Consider the following 14,532-nt stretch of genomic DNA (forward strand, 5'->3'; position numbering starts at 1 on the left):
AGGACTCTTATTCATAATATGCTCATACTTCAGTACTGTTTAACTTTTAGAATGATTTACAACAGCACAATCCGATGTCAAGGCTGCTATTTAAACATAAACAGAGCTAAATAAAACATTTGTGACAACCCTTGTTAATACTAAAGATCAATTCACACCAGACACAGGTATGAGCATGTTGTAGAAATACCTCAATCAATTCCATTTTATTTTATTTTTCCTCACTTATGCCAAGTTCTTGAACGAGATTTATTCCATTCATTATTAAACATTAAACAGGTAATAACGCTCCGTCTCTCTCACAAGAAATATAAATTAACCTGCTCATAACTGATTACTAGTAATTGTGTCACTGTCTATTGTTAAACGCGTCATACAAGTAACCAAGGACGTCCAGGAGGAGCAAATCAGTTTCGTAGTTAAAACGAGGTCTTTTGTTCCAGTCATGATCAAGATGTCCTCCTGAACAATTCTGAGGCTTGAATGTACAGCTTACGTGCACAGCATAATAGTGGCCTCTGGATACAGTGCCTTATACTGCAAACAGCACTGCAGCACTCGGTCATCATTATTCACGGAGTTCAGCCCGCCTGAAACAATGTTAACAAACGGCGCCATCAGCTGGTGAGCTGCTGCAAGCATTCATTTTTGTCTAAAAAACAATAAAAAAAAACACAAAAATCAGCAGCTCACAGGCAGCTTGAGACACTTGCTGCATGGACTGGCCCCAGAGGCGTGGCTCCTGGTTCTTCAGACAGGTGTAGATGTAGTCGACAGCAGGCCGGGCTTTGCTTTCCACATTCTTTGACAGTTTCCCGCTTTTCAACGAATCCAGCTCCTGTAGAACCACCCAGGGAACCAGCAGCGTCGGGAAGCCCAGAGCTGCAGCACAACAAGAACATCAACACACAGATGTAGTTAACCAGTTAAACCTGATCTTTTTGATTAAAATCTGAACGATCACCTGTTCACCATGTACTACAGCTATGAAATCTTTCACTCATCTTTATTGAGGAATTTAACACCACTCACTCCCACCTGCAAAAAACTAAGTAAAATTTCCTCGTAATGATGAGTTTTATTGGTTATATCAAATAAGTGTGTGGACTAGAATGTCCTGAGAAAAACTAAATCCGTCTATCAGTCTGTACTGACAATTCTAGATGTTTTTAGAACAATATTTGGAAATACAGGTAATACCAAAGCCCTGTTTATGTTTAATTAGCAAACTTGAGCATATGTCCCTTTTTTTTTTTACCTCCAATTCCATGGGATCTAATTTTCTTTACAAAGTCCAGGTGGCTGAGGAGAACATTGGTGTCCAGCACGACGAAGATATCCTGCTGCTGCTTCTGACCTGGAGATGTCACACATATGTAACAAACATGTATGAAACAGCAAAGAGCTCGCTAACATGGATATATTTTGATTTGGTCTAATAATTTGTGCATGTAAGTACAATAGAGTCCAACAGAGTACTGTATGCTCAAACATACTTGTACACACACATTTTACGACTTAATGTTTAAAAGCTAAGACAAAATCAACTTTTCCTGTTCTTGAAAATCTTTTGTAAGAAACTGCTGTTCAAATAACATTTGCTTGTTTGTGACACAATGTATTTAATTCAAACTCGACCCCATTGTACATTTCATGCACACCCATTTACCCAGTGGTGACATTACTGAGTGCAATGGTGGCGCTATCTTCAGGCGGGTCTACGTCCATGCTGGTCAGTTCCCCATAACTCTTCTCTACATTCACATGTAGTTGTCTGTTAGACCGGGCCAGGTGCAACTCTTCAACTATCTGCATCTATGGTTGTGATGCAACAATGTGACATCCCAATACACAAAGTCTTCATTGTAAGGCATGAGCAATTCCATAAAACTTACCTCATAATCATCATCAGTAGTTTCTCTGCACTCAGGAGAAACATCATAACAACTCACCTGAAAAAGAATGCGCTTCTTTTATGAATAAGTTCCAAGTCTGAATTAACTTACTTTATGCATCATTAAAAGTGATATGTATATCTTTTTTTTTAAAGCACAAACTTTTTCTTTTAATTATGGAAACCCAAACTTAATTGTAAACACTTTATATTAAAAAAAAAAAACTTTTTTGTACCATCTGTAAATACAACCCCAGTGTGGGAAATAAGGAATTTTAAGCAGACAGACAAGTCAGAGGACAGACAAGTCTGAAACGTTGTCTGCCGGTCCAAATTTCAGTCTGTCTGAATAACGGCCCAAAGGAAAGCTGAAGGGCTTTAGATGCCTGGAGAACTATTTCCAGGCACATTTTTGTGATCTTCAGAGGCCAAATTGCATTCGAAATTAGTTGCTAATTACACCACAAATTGAATATAATTTACAAGAAAATGTCAGAAGATTCAAGAAAAACATGATTAAAGTTCTACCCAAGAAAACAGTAGCACACACAGGTTAGTTCCATGTCTAGAAAAAAAGGGGGCAAGGATGTTCCAGTTGGTTACAACTTACTAGTACTCATATACAGGTACTATAATAACGCTCATGAAACATTATGTCAACAATTACTACTTTTTTCTACCATGTTTATAATAAGTCTATAAGAAATTTAGTAACTAACAATACAACTCTTCTTACATAACCGAGTTAAAATTTTGAATACAAGATTCCAAGTAACACCGTAACAAAATGACTTTTAAAATGATTTAAAACTAGACACGGTAATAGTTGGCATTCAGACTAAAATCTGCTGGACTCGAACTTAGAAAATAGAAGAAAATAAAAACTCCATTAAAATATAAACCTACATCATACAAAGCACATGGCTATGACCGTCATTCTTATTATGAATAAAAAGTGTACATAATAATAACAACGAAACCATTGATTGGCAGTTTATCACTTAACATAATACTGTACTGCAAAGTTTCATGTAAACTGAACTCTTAATCAACCAACTGGATCAAATCAAATACTGTTAACTCAAAAACACTAGTTCAACTACACTGTGCAATAAAAACAACAGTTAATACTGAGTGTATTATTATTGCCACTTGAGGAGAGGGAGGTGCCTGTAAATTTTGGAGGGGCCAAGTTATGAATTTGGTGGCCAAGTTATGAATTTTTAAATCCCCACGTGCATGAGTGGCTGGAGCTAGGGCTTGTGCTAAAGCTTTCCGCGATCCCCGCTTGCTTCTGGGTTTGTTTGAAAGGTCTCGGGGAGAGGGATGTGCCTGTAAATTTTGGTGGGGGCTAGGACCATCGGTGGCTGAGCTATGAATTTTTAAAGCTGGCTCGAGCCAGGGCTCATATTAAAGTTTTCGGCGAGTAGTGTTCATGTGGGGGTTTCAGGGGCAAATAATGGGCCGAGGCGGTGTCGTAGCAGGCCTTGCCTGTGCTGATTCGAAAGGGCTCGGGGACAGGGGAGGTGCCTGTGACTTTTGGCTTTGCCAGGGCCATCGGTGGAAGAGTTATGAATTTTTTAATTCGGGCCCACGGGAGCCCCCGTTTCACAGGCCGTGTTACACGAGCCCTAGCTCCAGCCACTCGCGCACACAGGGATTTAAAAATCCATAACTCAGCCACCAAAGGTCCTAGCCCCGCCAAAATTTATAGGCACCTCCCTCTCCCCAAGTGGCACACTAAATAAGACAATAATAATACACTCAGTATTCACTGTTGTTTTGGGCAGTGGCTAGACTTAGCTTGGCAGCTGGTCTAGAATGGAGAAGTAAGGCAACTACTTCCCTCCACTAGCCTGGGTGGACACCTTGGGCCAGTGTTGGTACACCCATGCCTCCCTTGGCCAGGGATACAGCCTCGGTGGATCTGTTACGTCAACTTGGTGACTTTTCCGGCAACTGGCGGTCTTGCAAGTCAACTCGGCTGCAGCTCCGGTAGTAGGCAGCGCTGGTGTCAACTCAGCAACTGTTCTGGCAAACACAATGGGTATTTCCTGCGACCGTGTCAGCACTGCTGTCCCATCAAATTCCAAGAAGTACTCACCAAGGGACACTATTTTGTGCCGTTAGTGTCGACATTCTTAGGCACAGCCTCACAATTTTTATGAGAGGAGTTTATCAAGAGCTTCAAGAGATAATGCTACTGCATTCGAGGAACCGATGCACCACGATCTATGGCAGTGGTGGAAAATAAGCGAAGTCCATATGATAATGTTACAGCATCCAGGATATCGAATAGAAAAGTTCCTCTCAAGAGTAGAAAGTAGCTTCTGAATCTAGCAGCATGGAACATCCACATCACCAATGATAGCGATACAATCATCAGATCTGAACGAGCTAGGCTATCATCTGTAAAGAACTTGAAAAGTCAGGGATAGACATCTGTGCAGTGAGTGAGGTTAGATGCCTGGGCTCTGGCAACATCAAGGAGAAGAGTCACACTATCTTTTGGAGCAGTGGCGAAGACAGAACTGCTGGTGTTGGTTTTGCCATTTCCAACAACTTTGACCATATAAATCGAGTTCCTGTAAAAGATAGGTTAATGACTGCCCGCGTCCCACTCATGGATGGGAACTGCCTCACACTTATAAGTGTATATGCTCCCACTATGCGGCGGTCATCAGTCAAGAGAGAGAGTTTCTATGAAAGGCTTGGTGAATGTATTGTGAAAGCCAAAGGGGACAGCATAATTGATCTGGGAGATTTCAATGTTCGCATTGGGAAGGATTGGGAATCTTGGCCATCCATCATTGGAAAGCATGGAGTAGGTAAAATGAACTCTAATGGCTTGATGCTGTCGGAATTTTGCACCTGCTTCGAACTGTCGGTGATGGGAACCAAGTTCCAACTCAAGAACCACCTTAAGAATACCTGGCAACATATGCGATCCAAACATTGGCACCAAATCGATCACGTGCTTGCCGACAAAGAAGCCAAGAACTTTATCAACGTGACAAAGATCAATCCCGCAGCTGACTGCTTCACAGACCACAAGGCTCCTTACATGCAAATGTTTGATAGTGGTCAAGAAGAAGAAGAGGAAAGGGATGAGACCTCCATCAAGGTTAGACACAACAATGAATGCAGAGAGGAAAGAGAAGTTGGAGAGGTTTCTGGATGAAGAACTCCAAGATTGTGAAGAATCTTGGGACAGTCTGAAAGAACTGCTTCAAAGTGCAACCAAACGTTTTTGGTAAGAAAAAGAAGAGGAGCGAAGACTGGTTTGATGACCAAGATGCAGAGATTCAGATTCTCCTTAAAGACAAAAGAATCCGTGGTAACAGGAAAGCACTTCAAAATGAGATCAGGAGACTTAAGAATAAATGGTTTCAGCAAAAAGCAGACGAAGCAGAGAAGTATGCAAGGGAGAAAAACCTCAGACAGAGCTCTATGCTACGAAGCCAAAAACCCTCAATCCAGTAAGAACAAAAAGTGGTGAGCTCCTCTCCTCTTCACATGACATCAAGGAGAGATGGATTGAACATTTTGACGAGCTTTTAAACCAACCCACTGATGTTGATTTGAGCATACTGGACGAGCTGGAACAACGTCCATTTGATGATGTCCATTTGATGAGGAGTTTGATGATCCTATTACCATGGAAGAGGTGATGACTGCTGTCAAGAATACCAAACTCAAGAAGAGCTCTGGTCCAGATGGTATAATTCCTGAGGTACTCGTGCATGGTGGACAAACTCTGATATCATTCTTGTTCACTATCTCCAATCTGTTTTGGACATCAGCAAATCTGCCAGCAGACGTGATTGACGCCATTATCTGCATTCTATTTAAAAAGGGCGATTGCAGTCACTGTGACAACTACCATGGCATATCTTTGCTTAGTGTGGTTGACAAGGTATTCTCTGACATCGTGTTACAGCGTCTTCAACGACTTGCAGAGTTAGTTTATCCTGAATCTCAGTCTGGCTACAGAGAAGGTTGAAGCACAATCTATGGCATCTTCATCTTACGTCAAATTATGGAAAAGTATAGAGAACAGCGTCAGAATCTGCACATTGCCTTTATTGACTTCACTAAGGCATTTGATTGCATGAATCGAGAGTTCCTCTTCAAGATCCTGAGTAAGCTTGGATGCCCTCCCAAGTTTGTTTGTGTCATCAAGAAGCTCTACTCTGGAGTGCATGCTAGATTGCATATTGATGGAGAACTGTCCAAGCCACCCGAATACAACAGTGGCGTCAAGCAGGGCTGTCAGCTTGCTCCAGCTCTGTTTGGAATATATGCCGCCATCATGTTGTACCTTACTTTTAAGAACATAGGTCCTCAGAGTTCAGCATCAAGATCTGTTTCAGATATGACGGTGATTTATTTGACCTGCGACACCTGAAATCCAAGACCAAGATTCTCACCAGTTACATAAGAGAAGCCCAGTACGTGGAGGACATTGAGATATTTACCAATGATGGCACAGCTCTACAGCTTTTGTTGTCTGCCTACAGCAATTTGTCAAAGAAAATGGGCCTCCGGATTAACATCAAGAAGACAGAAACCATGAGTGTAGGTGAACAGGTTGATTTCTACAATGATGGACACAAGTTAAAGAGAGTAGACCACTTCAAATATCTTGGTAGTCGTGTCACCAAAGATTGCAAGTTAGACGCAGAAATTACTGCATGCATTCAGGCTGCCTCATGTGCAATGGGAACACTAAGGGACAGGGTTTTCAACTGTAGAGACCTGACTGTTGCAACAAAGCTCAAGGTATACAATCAGTGTGTCATCCTGCTAATGATGTATGGAAGTGAGAACTGGATTATATACAGTTACCACATCAGGCTTCTCAGGACTGTCAACAACGGCGTTTGAGATCTATACTCAAAATCAAATGAAACCACTACATTACAAACGACGAAGTACTGACTTGTGCCAACACCAAAGATATCGAGATCATTCTCATCCGGAACAGGCTTTGTTGGATGGGTCATGTATCACGCATGCCAGACAAGTGGCTGGCGAAGACACTTCTCTATGGTGTTCTGGAAGAGGGCTCCAGGAGACTCAGGTCACCCTCTTCTGAGATACAAAGACACTTTGAAGGACATCCTAAAGCGTGGTGGTGTATTAGATTCGTGGAGTGATGCAATGGTTGACAGACTAACGTGGCGGGGGCTAATCGCGTGCGTTAGCTGCAAAAGAGACGAGGACAGAAAGCTCTCTAATAAGGAGAAAAGGGAAAGATGGCATGCGAAGAGAGATGAAACTAATTGATGAACTGGCTTATTTTCTTTTATCCATATTTATTGCATGATGTCCGTATCAGGCTTGAGGTGTTGTTGTTGTTGTTACGGCATAAATGTATTCGCTCAGTGTAACACTTGGAAGAAAACTGGAAGTAGGTTAGACCCATATCTTTACAATTTTTTTTATGGGCCATCCGGTTTGATGCTTTAGAAATACAGACGGACACATTCAAATTATTTTTTAAATCGGCCATCCGATCCGATGTTTTTGAAATACAGACTGACAAATGCGAAAATTACCAGTCAACGTCCACTGGTCCAGCCTTATTTCCTCCACTGCAACCCCAATTCCATAAATTTGGGACACTATAAAATGTAAATAAAAAACAGAATATAATGATTTGCAAATCTTGGAAGCCCTATATTTCATTGAAAATAGGACAAAGACAACATATCAAATGCTGAAACTAAGAAATTTAATCGTTTTTTGAAAAATACAGTGGTGCTTGAAAGTTTGTGAATCCTTTAGAATTTTCTATATTTCTGCATAAATATGACCTAAAACATCATCAGATTTTCACACAAGTCCTAAAAGTAGATAAAGAGAACCCAGTTAAACAAATGAGACAAAAATATTATACTTGGTCATTTATTTATTGAGGAAAATGATCCAATATTACATATCTGTGAGTGGCAAAAGTATGTGAACCTCTAGGATTAGCAGTTAATTTGAAAGTGAAATTAGAGTCAGGTGTTTTCAGTCAGTGGGATGACAATCAGGTGTGAGTGGGCACCCTGTTTTATTTAAAGAACAGGGATCTATCAAAGTCTGATCTTCACAACACATGTTTTGTGGAAGTGTATCATGGCACGAACAAAGGAGATTTCTGAGGACCTCAGAAAAAGCGTTGTTGATGCTCATCAGGCTGGAAAAGGTTACGAAACCATCTCTAAAGAGTTTGGACTCCACCAATCCACACTCAGACAGACTGTGTACAAATGGAGGAAATATGAGACCATTGTTACCCTCCCCAGGAGTGGTCGACCAACAAAGATCACTTCAAGAGCAAGGTGTGTAATAGTTGGCGAGGTCACAAAGGACCCCAGGGTAACTTCTAAGCAACTGAAGGCCTCTCTCACATTGGCTAATATTAATGTTCATGAGTCCATCATCAGGAGAACACTGAACAACAATGGTGTGCATGGCAGGGTTGCAAGAAGAAAGCCACTGCTCTCCAAAAAGAACATTGCTGCTCATCTGCAGTTTGCTAAAGATCATGTGGACAAGCCAGAAGGCTATTGGGAAAATGTTTTGTGGATGGACGAGACCAAAATAGAACTTTTTGGTTCAAATGAGAAGCGTTCTGTTTGGAGAAAGGAAAACACTGCATTCCAGCATAAGAACCTTATACCATCTGTGAAACATGGTGGTGGTAGTATCATGGTTTGGGCCTGTTTTGCTGCATCTGGGCCAGGACAGCTTGCCATCATTGATGGAACGATGAATTCTGAATTATACCAGTGAATTCTAAACGAAAATGTCGGGACATCTGTCCATGAACTGAATCTCAAGAGAAGGTGGGTCATGCAGCAAGACAACGACCCTAAGCACATAAGTCATTCGACCAATGAATGGTTAAAGAAGAATAAAGTTAATGTTTTGGAATGGCCAAGTCAAAGTCCTGACCTTAATCCAATCAAAATGCTGTGGAAGGACCTGAAGCAAGCAGTTCATGTGAGGAAACCCACCAACATCCTGGAGCTGAAGCTGTTCTGTCCAGAGGAATGGGCTAAAATTCCTCCAAGCCGGTGTGCAGGACTGATCAACAGTTACCGGAAACGTTTAGTTGCAGTTATTGCTGCACAAGGGGGTCACACCAGATACTGAAAGCAAAGGTTCACATACTTTTGCCACTCACAGATATGTAATACTGGATCATTTTCCTCAATAAATAAATGACCGAGTATAATATTTTTCATCTCATTTGTTTAACTGGGTTCTCTTTATCTACTTTTAGGACTTGTGTGAAAATCTGATGATGTTTTAGGTCATATTTATGCAGAAATACAGAAAATTCTAAAGGGTTCACAAACTTTTAAGCACCACTGTATATGCTCCTTTTGATTTTGACATCAGCAACACATTTCAAAAAAAGTTGGGATGGGGCAAAAAAACAAAAGACTGAAGAAGTTATGTAATGCTAAATAAACCTAATTTGGTTAATTGGCAACAGGTCAGTAACATGCTTGGGGATAAAAAGGAGCATCACAGAGAGGCTGAGTCTCTCAGAAGTAAAGATGGGGAGGGGTTCACCGCTCTGTGAAAAACTGCGTGGGCAAACAGTGCGACAATTTAAGAATAATGTTCTTCAATGCAAAATCACAAGGAATTTGGGGATCACATATGGTACATACAACTCCAATTCTAAAAAAGTTGGGACGCTGTGTAAACTGTAAATAAAAACAGAATGCGATAATTTGCAAAATCATAGAAACCCTATATTCCATTGAAAATAGTACAAAGACAACATATGTTGAAACTGAGAAATTTTATTGGTTTTTGAAAAATATATCCTCATTTTGAATTTCATGGCAGCAACATGTTTCAGAAAAAGTTAGGACAGGGGCATGTTTACCACTGTGTTGCATCACCTCTACTTTTAAAAATGCTCTGTAAACATTTGGGAACTGAGGAGACCAGTTGCTGTAATTTTGACAGTGAAAGGTCCCATTTTTGCCCGATACACAATTTCAGTTGCTGAACAGTTCAGGGTCTCCTCTGTCGTATTTTGTGTTTCATAATGCACCAAATGTTTTCAATGGGAGACAGGTCTAGACTGCAGGCAGGCCAATTTAGCACCCAAGCTCTTTTACTATGGAGCCATGCAGTTTTAAATGTGCACAAAGTGGTTTGGCATTGTCTTGCTGAAATAAGTAAGGCCTTCCCTGAAAAAGACATTGTCTGGATGGCAGCATGTTGCTCCAAAATCTGTATATATCATTCAGCATTAATGATACCTTCCCAGATGTGCAAGCTACCCATGCCATGTGCACTAATGCCCCCCCATACCATCAGAAATGCTGGCTTTTGAACTGTGTGCTGGTACCAAGCTGGATGGTTCTTCTCCTCTTTAGCCTGGAGGACACGGTGTCTAACAACTTTATGTTGTATATATACGTATAGAATAGAATAGAAATCTATGGGAAAAGTCTGTAACGCCAAAGATGGCAGTTGTATGCACATATTCCACCCATCACCCACAAAAGGCAATCATCTATTGAACCGGGAAATATTAACCCAATCATGTTGTTATAGGGCAGCACGGTGGTGTAGTGGTTAGCGCTGTCGCCTCACAGCAAGAAGGTCCTGGGTTCGAGCCCCGGGGCCGGCGAGGGCCTTTCTGTGCGGAGTTTGCATGTTCTCCCCGTGTCCGCGTGGGTTTCCTCCGGGTGCTCCGGTTTCCCCCACAGTCCAAAGACATGCAGGTTAGGTTAACTGGTGACTCTAAATTGACCGTAGGTGTGAATGTGAGTGTGAATGGTTGTCTGTGTCTATGTGTCAGCCCTGTGATGACCTGGCGACTTGTCCAGGGTGTACCCCACCTTTCGCCCGTAGTCAGCTGGGATAGGCTCCAGCTTGCCTGCGACCCTGTAGAACAGGATAAAGTGGCTAGAGATAATGAGATGAGATGTTGTTATACTGATGCCAGCACACAATTGTGCATGTGTAGGACAAGTGTAGCAACCTTGTAGTAACCTATGCATGCATAGTAGAATTATAACCTGTGGGAAAAAATATTTTTAAACCTCAATTTGGGGCAAAGTCACCAAACCTTTCAAGTAATATTTATCTGATTTGACTGGTGATACTATACATACAGTGTTTATGCTCCAATGGGCATTGAAAGTGCCGTTATGCCTCTCTCCCCATTCATTTAGATCAGAGCCTGAGCTCATCACTCTGAAATAACTACCTGGAGGTGTTTCCATGACGGCTGCCGACTGAAGAGACTTGCCCATAAGGACTTTGAAATTACCCGTGTTGATAACCGTGTATGTATCTGGATGTAACTTACAGGATGTGTGACCTGCATATAGGTTTGGTTTTGGTAAATGGTATGAGAGTATTTTATGTCTCTGGGGCATCAGAATGTGTTAGGATTCCCGCAGACTTTCTGTCTTTGGAGCATCAGATGTGTTAGGATTCCCATTTCTGTAGCCACAGTTATCTATAGGGAAATACCTTTGGTCTGGTCAGGCTGCAAAATCTTCCCTTTGATCCATTGTTAGCTAGTTTAAAAAGACTACTCTCCCTTTTCAATATTTTATGGGCCTAACACACACACAACTGTTTTTAGCTTGCTACAATCATTTTTGAGATCATGGTGAAATTATTATTTAGCATGAATTTATGATTGTTATACTCAAGAGGTATTTTAACATTAAGCTCCTTTAATCTGAGCCTAAGTACACTTTGAGTTTAAATGTTTAGAGAATCATGTGAGTGAGTGAGTGAGTGAGTGAGTGAGTGAGTGAGTGAGTGAGTGAGTGAGTGAGTGAGTGAGTGAGTGAGAGATCGTGTTCTCCACCACTGATTATTATTGTAAAGGCATTTCGCGTGACAAACACAGACTCATCATTAAGTAGTAAAACCCTTAAAATGCCATATGGTAAATGTGAAGTCTGTTTTCTTTTGAAAAAATAGTGGGAAGTATGCCAATGAAAAGCCCCACGTTGGGCAGCCAGTCAGAAGTGTGTGTTTTAAACAAAGAGATTCCTTTTACGATGATTTTAATAGGAGCTGCCATTTTGTTTTGGGGTCTAGGATGGGTCTCCCAAAGAGGGGCTCAACTGAAAAACTAATGGAAGAGAACTTACTCCAGTGTTTGTCCAGGAATCACTCAGCACTTGCATTGGTTCTGTACAATAAAAGCATTTTAAGGAAACTTCTTTCATGTAAGTATATTTTTTGGCTACTTCTGAGGTACAGACTTCCATGACAACAGCAGATTTAGGGACAAGTCTGGTGCCAAGGAAGGCATCCACTGAAGAGTAGAGAGTCCAGTTAACAGGATGGTGAGACAATCTACCGGCCCTTGAGGGGGATTGCTCAGCACAGATTTCTGAGGACCTTCTGAGGACAGATTTCCTTCTCAACTTCAGTGGTACAGTAAGATGGACAATTATACCAACCATTGATCCACTGATAACATTTAAAGACTGCACTCAGGGACATTAAAGGGTTATTTTATGTGCACAATTTATTTTAATTTTTTATTTTGGTGATAATTTTGTGTTGTATTTAAACAGTAAGCATTTGAACTGCAGTTTATGTGTTCAATACACATTCATGCAAATTTATCCTGGTGTTGAGCCTCCTTACCGCTATTCAAGCCTTGGGCTCCTGCCAGGATGTGTCCAGTTTGATCTGAATATTCTGATTTCTATTAAGACTGCCATTCCTGGGTTAACTGACTACTTTATGATTGGAGTTTGCACCTAAGAAGTGGTATTTGCTCTGCTTTATGAATGTACAAAATTGTATGACTTACATGTTCCATTAAAGCATTACTGCTGCTTGGGGCACTCGTCTCTTTTGTTCCACTCAACTGCAGTAGCTGGACAGGAGGAGAACAGGAAGGAACTGGAGAAGGAAGCTCTGTAGGTCTTGGTTTAGTGTGTTCAAGGGTAACCTTCATAGATTGAGAGTCTGTTGTTTTAGGAGAGCACGTACTGGTGACGGGAGACTTTTTAACATTTTCCCAACTAGCTGTGCTTGCACGTGCCTTCACAACACTAGACTTCTTTGAGATCTTGAAAGAGATTGGAAGCGAAGGAACACATGATGACGGCTCTTCTCTGGAAGTAGGGGGATTACAGGACACTGAGTGTCCCTTACCCTGCGTTTTCGGTCTGACATTTTGCGTAAAGGTGGAAGCTGGATGTTTAGACTCTTTAGATGAGTGCTTGCTCTGACATTTCTCATGACTGCTGCATTTCCATTCTGAGATATGCTCTTCATTTGACTTCCTGTACCCCCTCTCCACTAACTCCTTTCTCTCTCGCCTGACATCAGCCTGTTCTTTGTTGGCACTTCGTTTGGTCACTGGGTAATCATCCTCTTTTGATGCCCTTCTTTTCATGAGTTTCTTCCTCTTTTCTTCAGCCTCAGCTGCTCTCTTTTCAGGCTCCTCTGAAGAAGACCTCAGCTTTCCTCGGGTTTTACTGCACTCATCCCATTCTTTGGTTGGGACTTCAGAAATTTTGCTGTTGGAGCTCCTTGTTGAGGTAGATGTATAATGTCGTGAGGAAGAGTGCTTCAGTGAGCTGCGCAATGCCCTGTGCTCATGGCCATGAGAGTCTTTGTTTACCTCCAATTTCACCTTCATACTTTCTCCATCTGATTTTTTGTGCATCCCACTTTTTGCAGCGATTTCCCTCGGTGATCGTGGACAATCAGTGCTTTCACTGTCAAAATAAAGACATTTCTGGGTCAAATGAAACAGCAAAAATGATATTCGGCTATTACAAGGATACGTAAGAAATAAAAAATGATGGGGCATGCTTTTATAGGAAAATAAACAGTGCTGTGCTGGTGGTGTGATCCCATTACCACTCCAAAGTCAATCATTTTCCAATAACAGCACATCTTAGTGTTTTAGTCTTCTTTATCCCACAGCAATTTGTCAGTGATTACAATTGTACATTTATTAACAATGAACACTTCTTAATCAATTTGGGTGGGTGTCCATATAGCTTTATTTTAGTGCCAGCATCTTTTTTTTTTTAAAACATTCCCAATGAGGAGAGCGGGTATGCGACCACATACGGCCACCTAGAGACAAAGCGCTGCACCCAGCGCATTTTTTCAGAGTGCTCCACCGTTTTTTGTGCAGCTGCTCTGAGTGCTTCGAGTTGAAAATCTCTGACCTATTCAGAAAGGCGCTGGTGTCGTCACTGTCACTCATTTTCAGGCAACCAATCATACGGTGGCTCCTTGGTGCTGCATGTAACGGGCCCAACACATAATTGTGGCCACATCTTGGATTTAATGTTTACATCTGGTATACTGACATAAGTATTCATGATCTGTGTATCTCTTTATATTATTATAACTTTTATTGTCAAAGTCTCTTCTGTCATCAGAAATGTTGGTCGTTGTTTGTGAATTGTAAACGTGGACACTGCCACAAAATTTTCTTCTGCCTTTTCTGTATCTAGCTCTAGCCTCATGGCTGTGGATTCAGCTGACACTCCACAGCAGGTAGGTAAATTGAATAAGTTGTATGTTTCAATTTTAAACCCTGTTGCCATTTTCTGAACTAAGTCAGGAACAGAACACGAGATCCCCTTGGATTAGTGAAGAGATCCGTCTGC

General features: G+C 41.4%; 1 protein-coding gene across 3 annotated transcripts in view; it reads right to left on the reverse strand.

The window, feature by feature from the left end:
- The window catches only part of swt1 (SWT1 RNA endoribonuclease homolog), a 72,841-nt gene that overhangs the window by 42,881 nt on the left and 15,428 nt on the right, over positions 1-14,532 (reverse strand). For all 3 annotated transcript variants that reach the window (XR_009654048.1, XM_060913991.1, XM_060913990.1), the window contains 6 exons: positions 12,708-13,623; positions 1,896-1,952; positions 1,686-1,815; positions 1,259-1,357; positions 694-882; positions 497-590 (listed from right to left, as the gene is read on the reverse strand). Coding sequence is in view for 2 of the 3 variants with exons in the window: in XM_060913991.1 (XP_060769974.1) it covers positions 497-590; positions 694-882; positions 1,259-1,357; positions 1,686-1,815; positions 1,896-1,952; positions 12,708-13,623 (1,485 nt within the window). In the remaining variant the exon portion in view is untranslated. The remainder of the gene's footprint in view (positions 1-496; positions 591-693; positions 883-1,258; positions 1,358-1,685; positions 1,816-1,895; positions 1,953-12,707; positions 13,624-14,532) is intronic.

This window comes from Neoarius graeffei, chromosome 2 (genome assembly GCF_027579695.1).
Source record: "Neoarius graeffei isolate fNeoGra1 chromosome 2, fNeoGra1.pri, whole genome shotgun sequence".
NCBI lineage: Eukaryota > Metazoa > Chordata > Actinopteri > Siluriformes > Ariidae > Neoarius > Neoarius graeffei.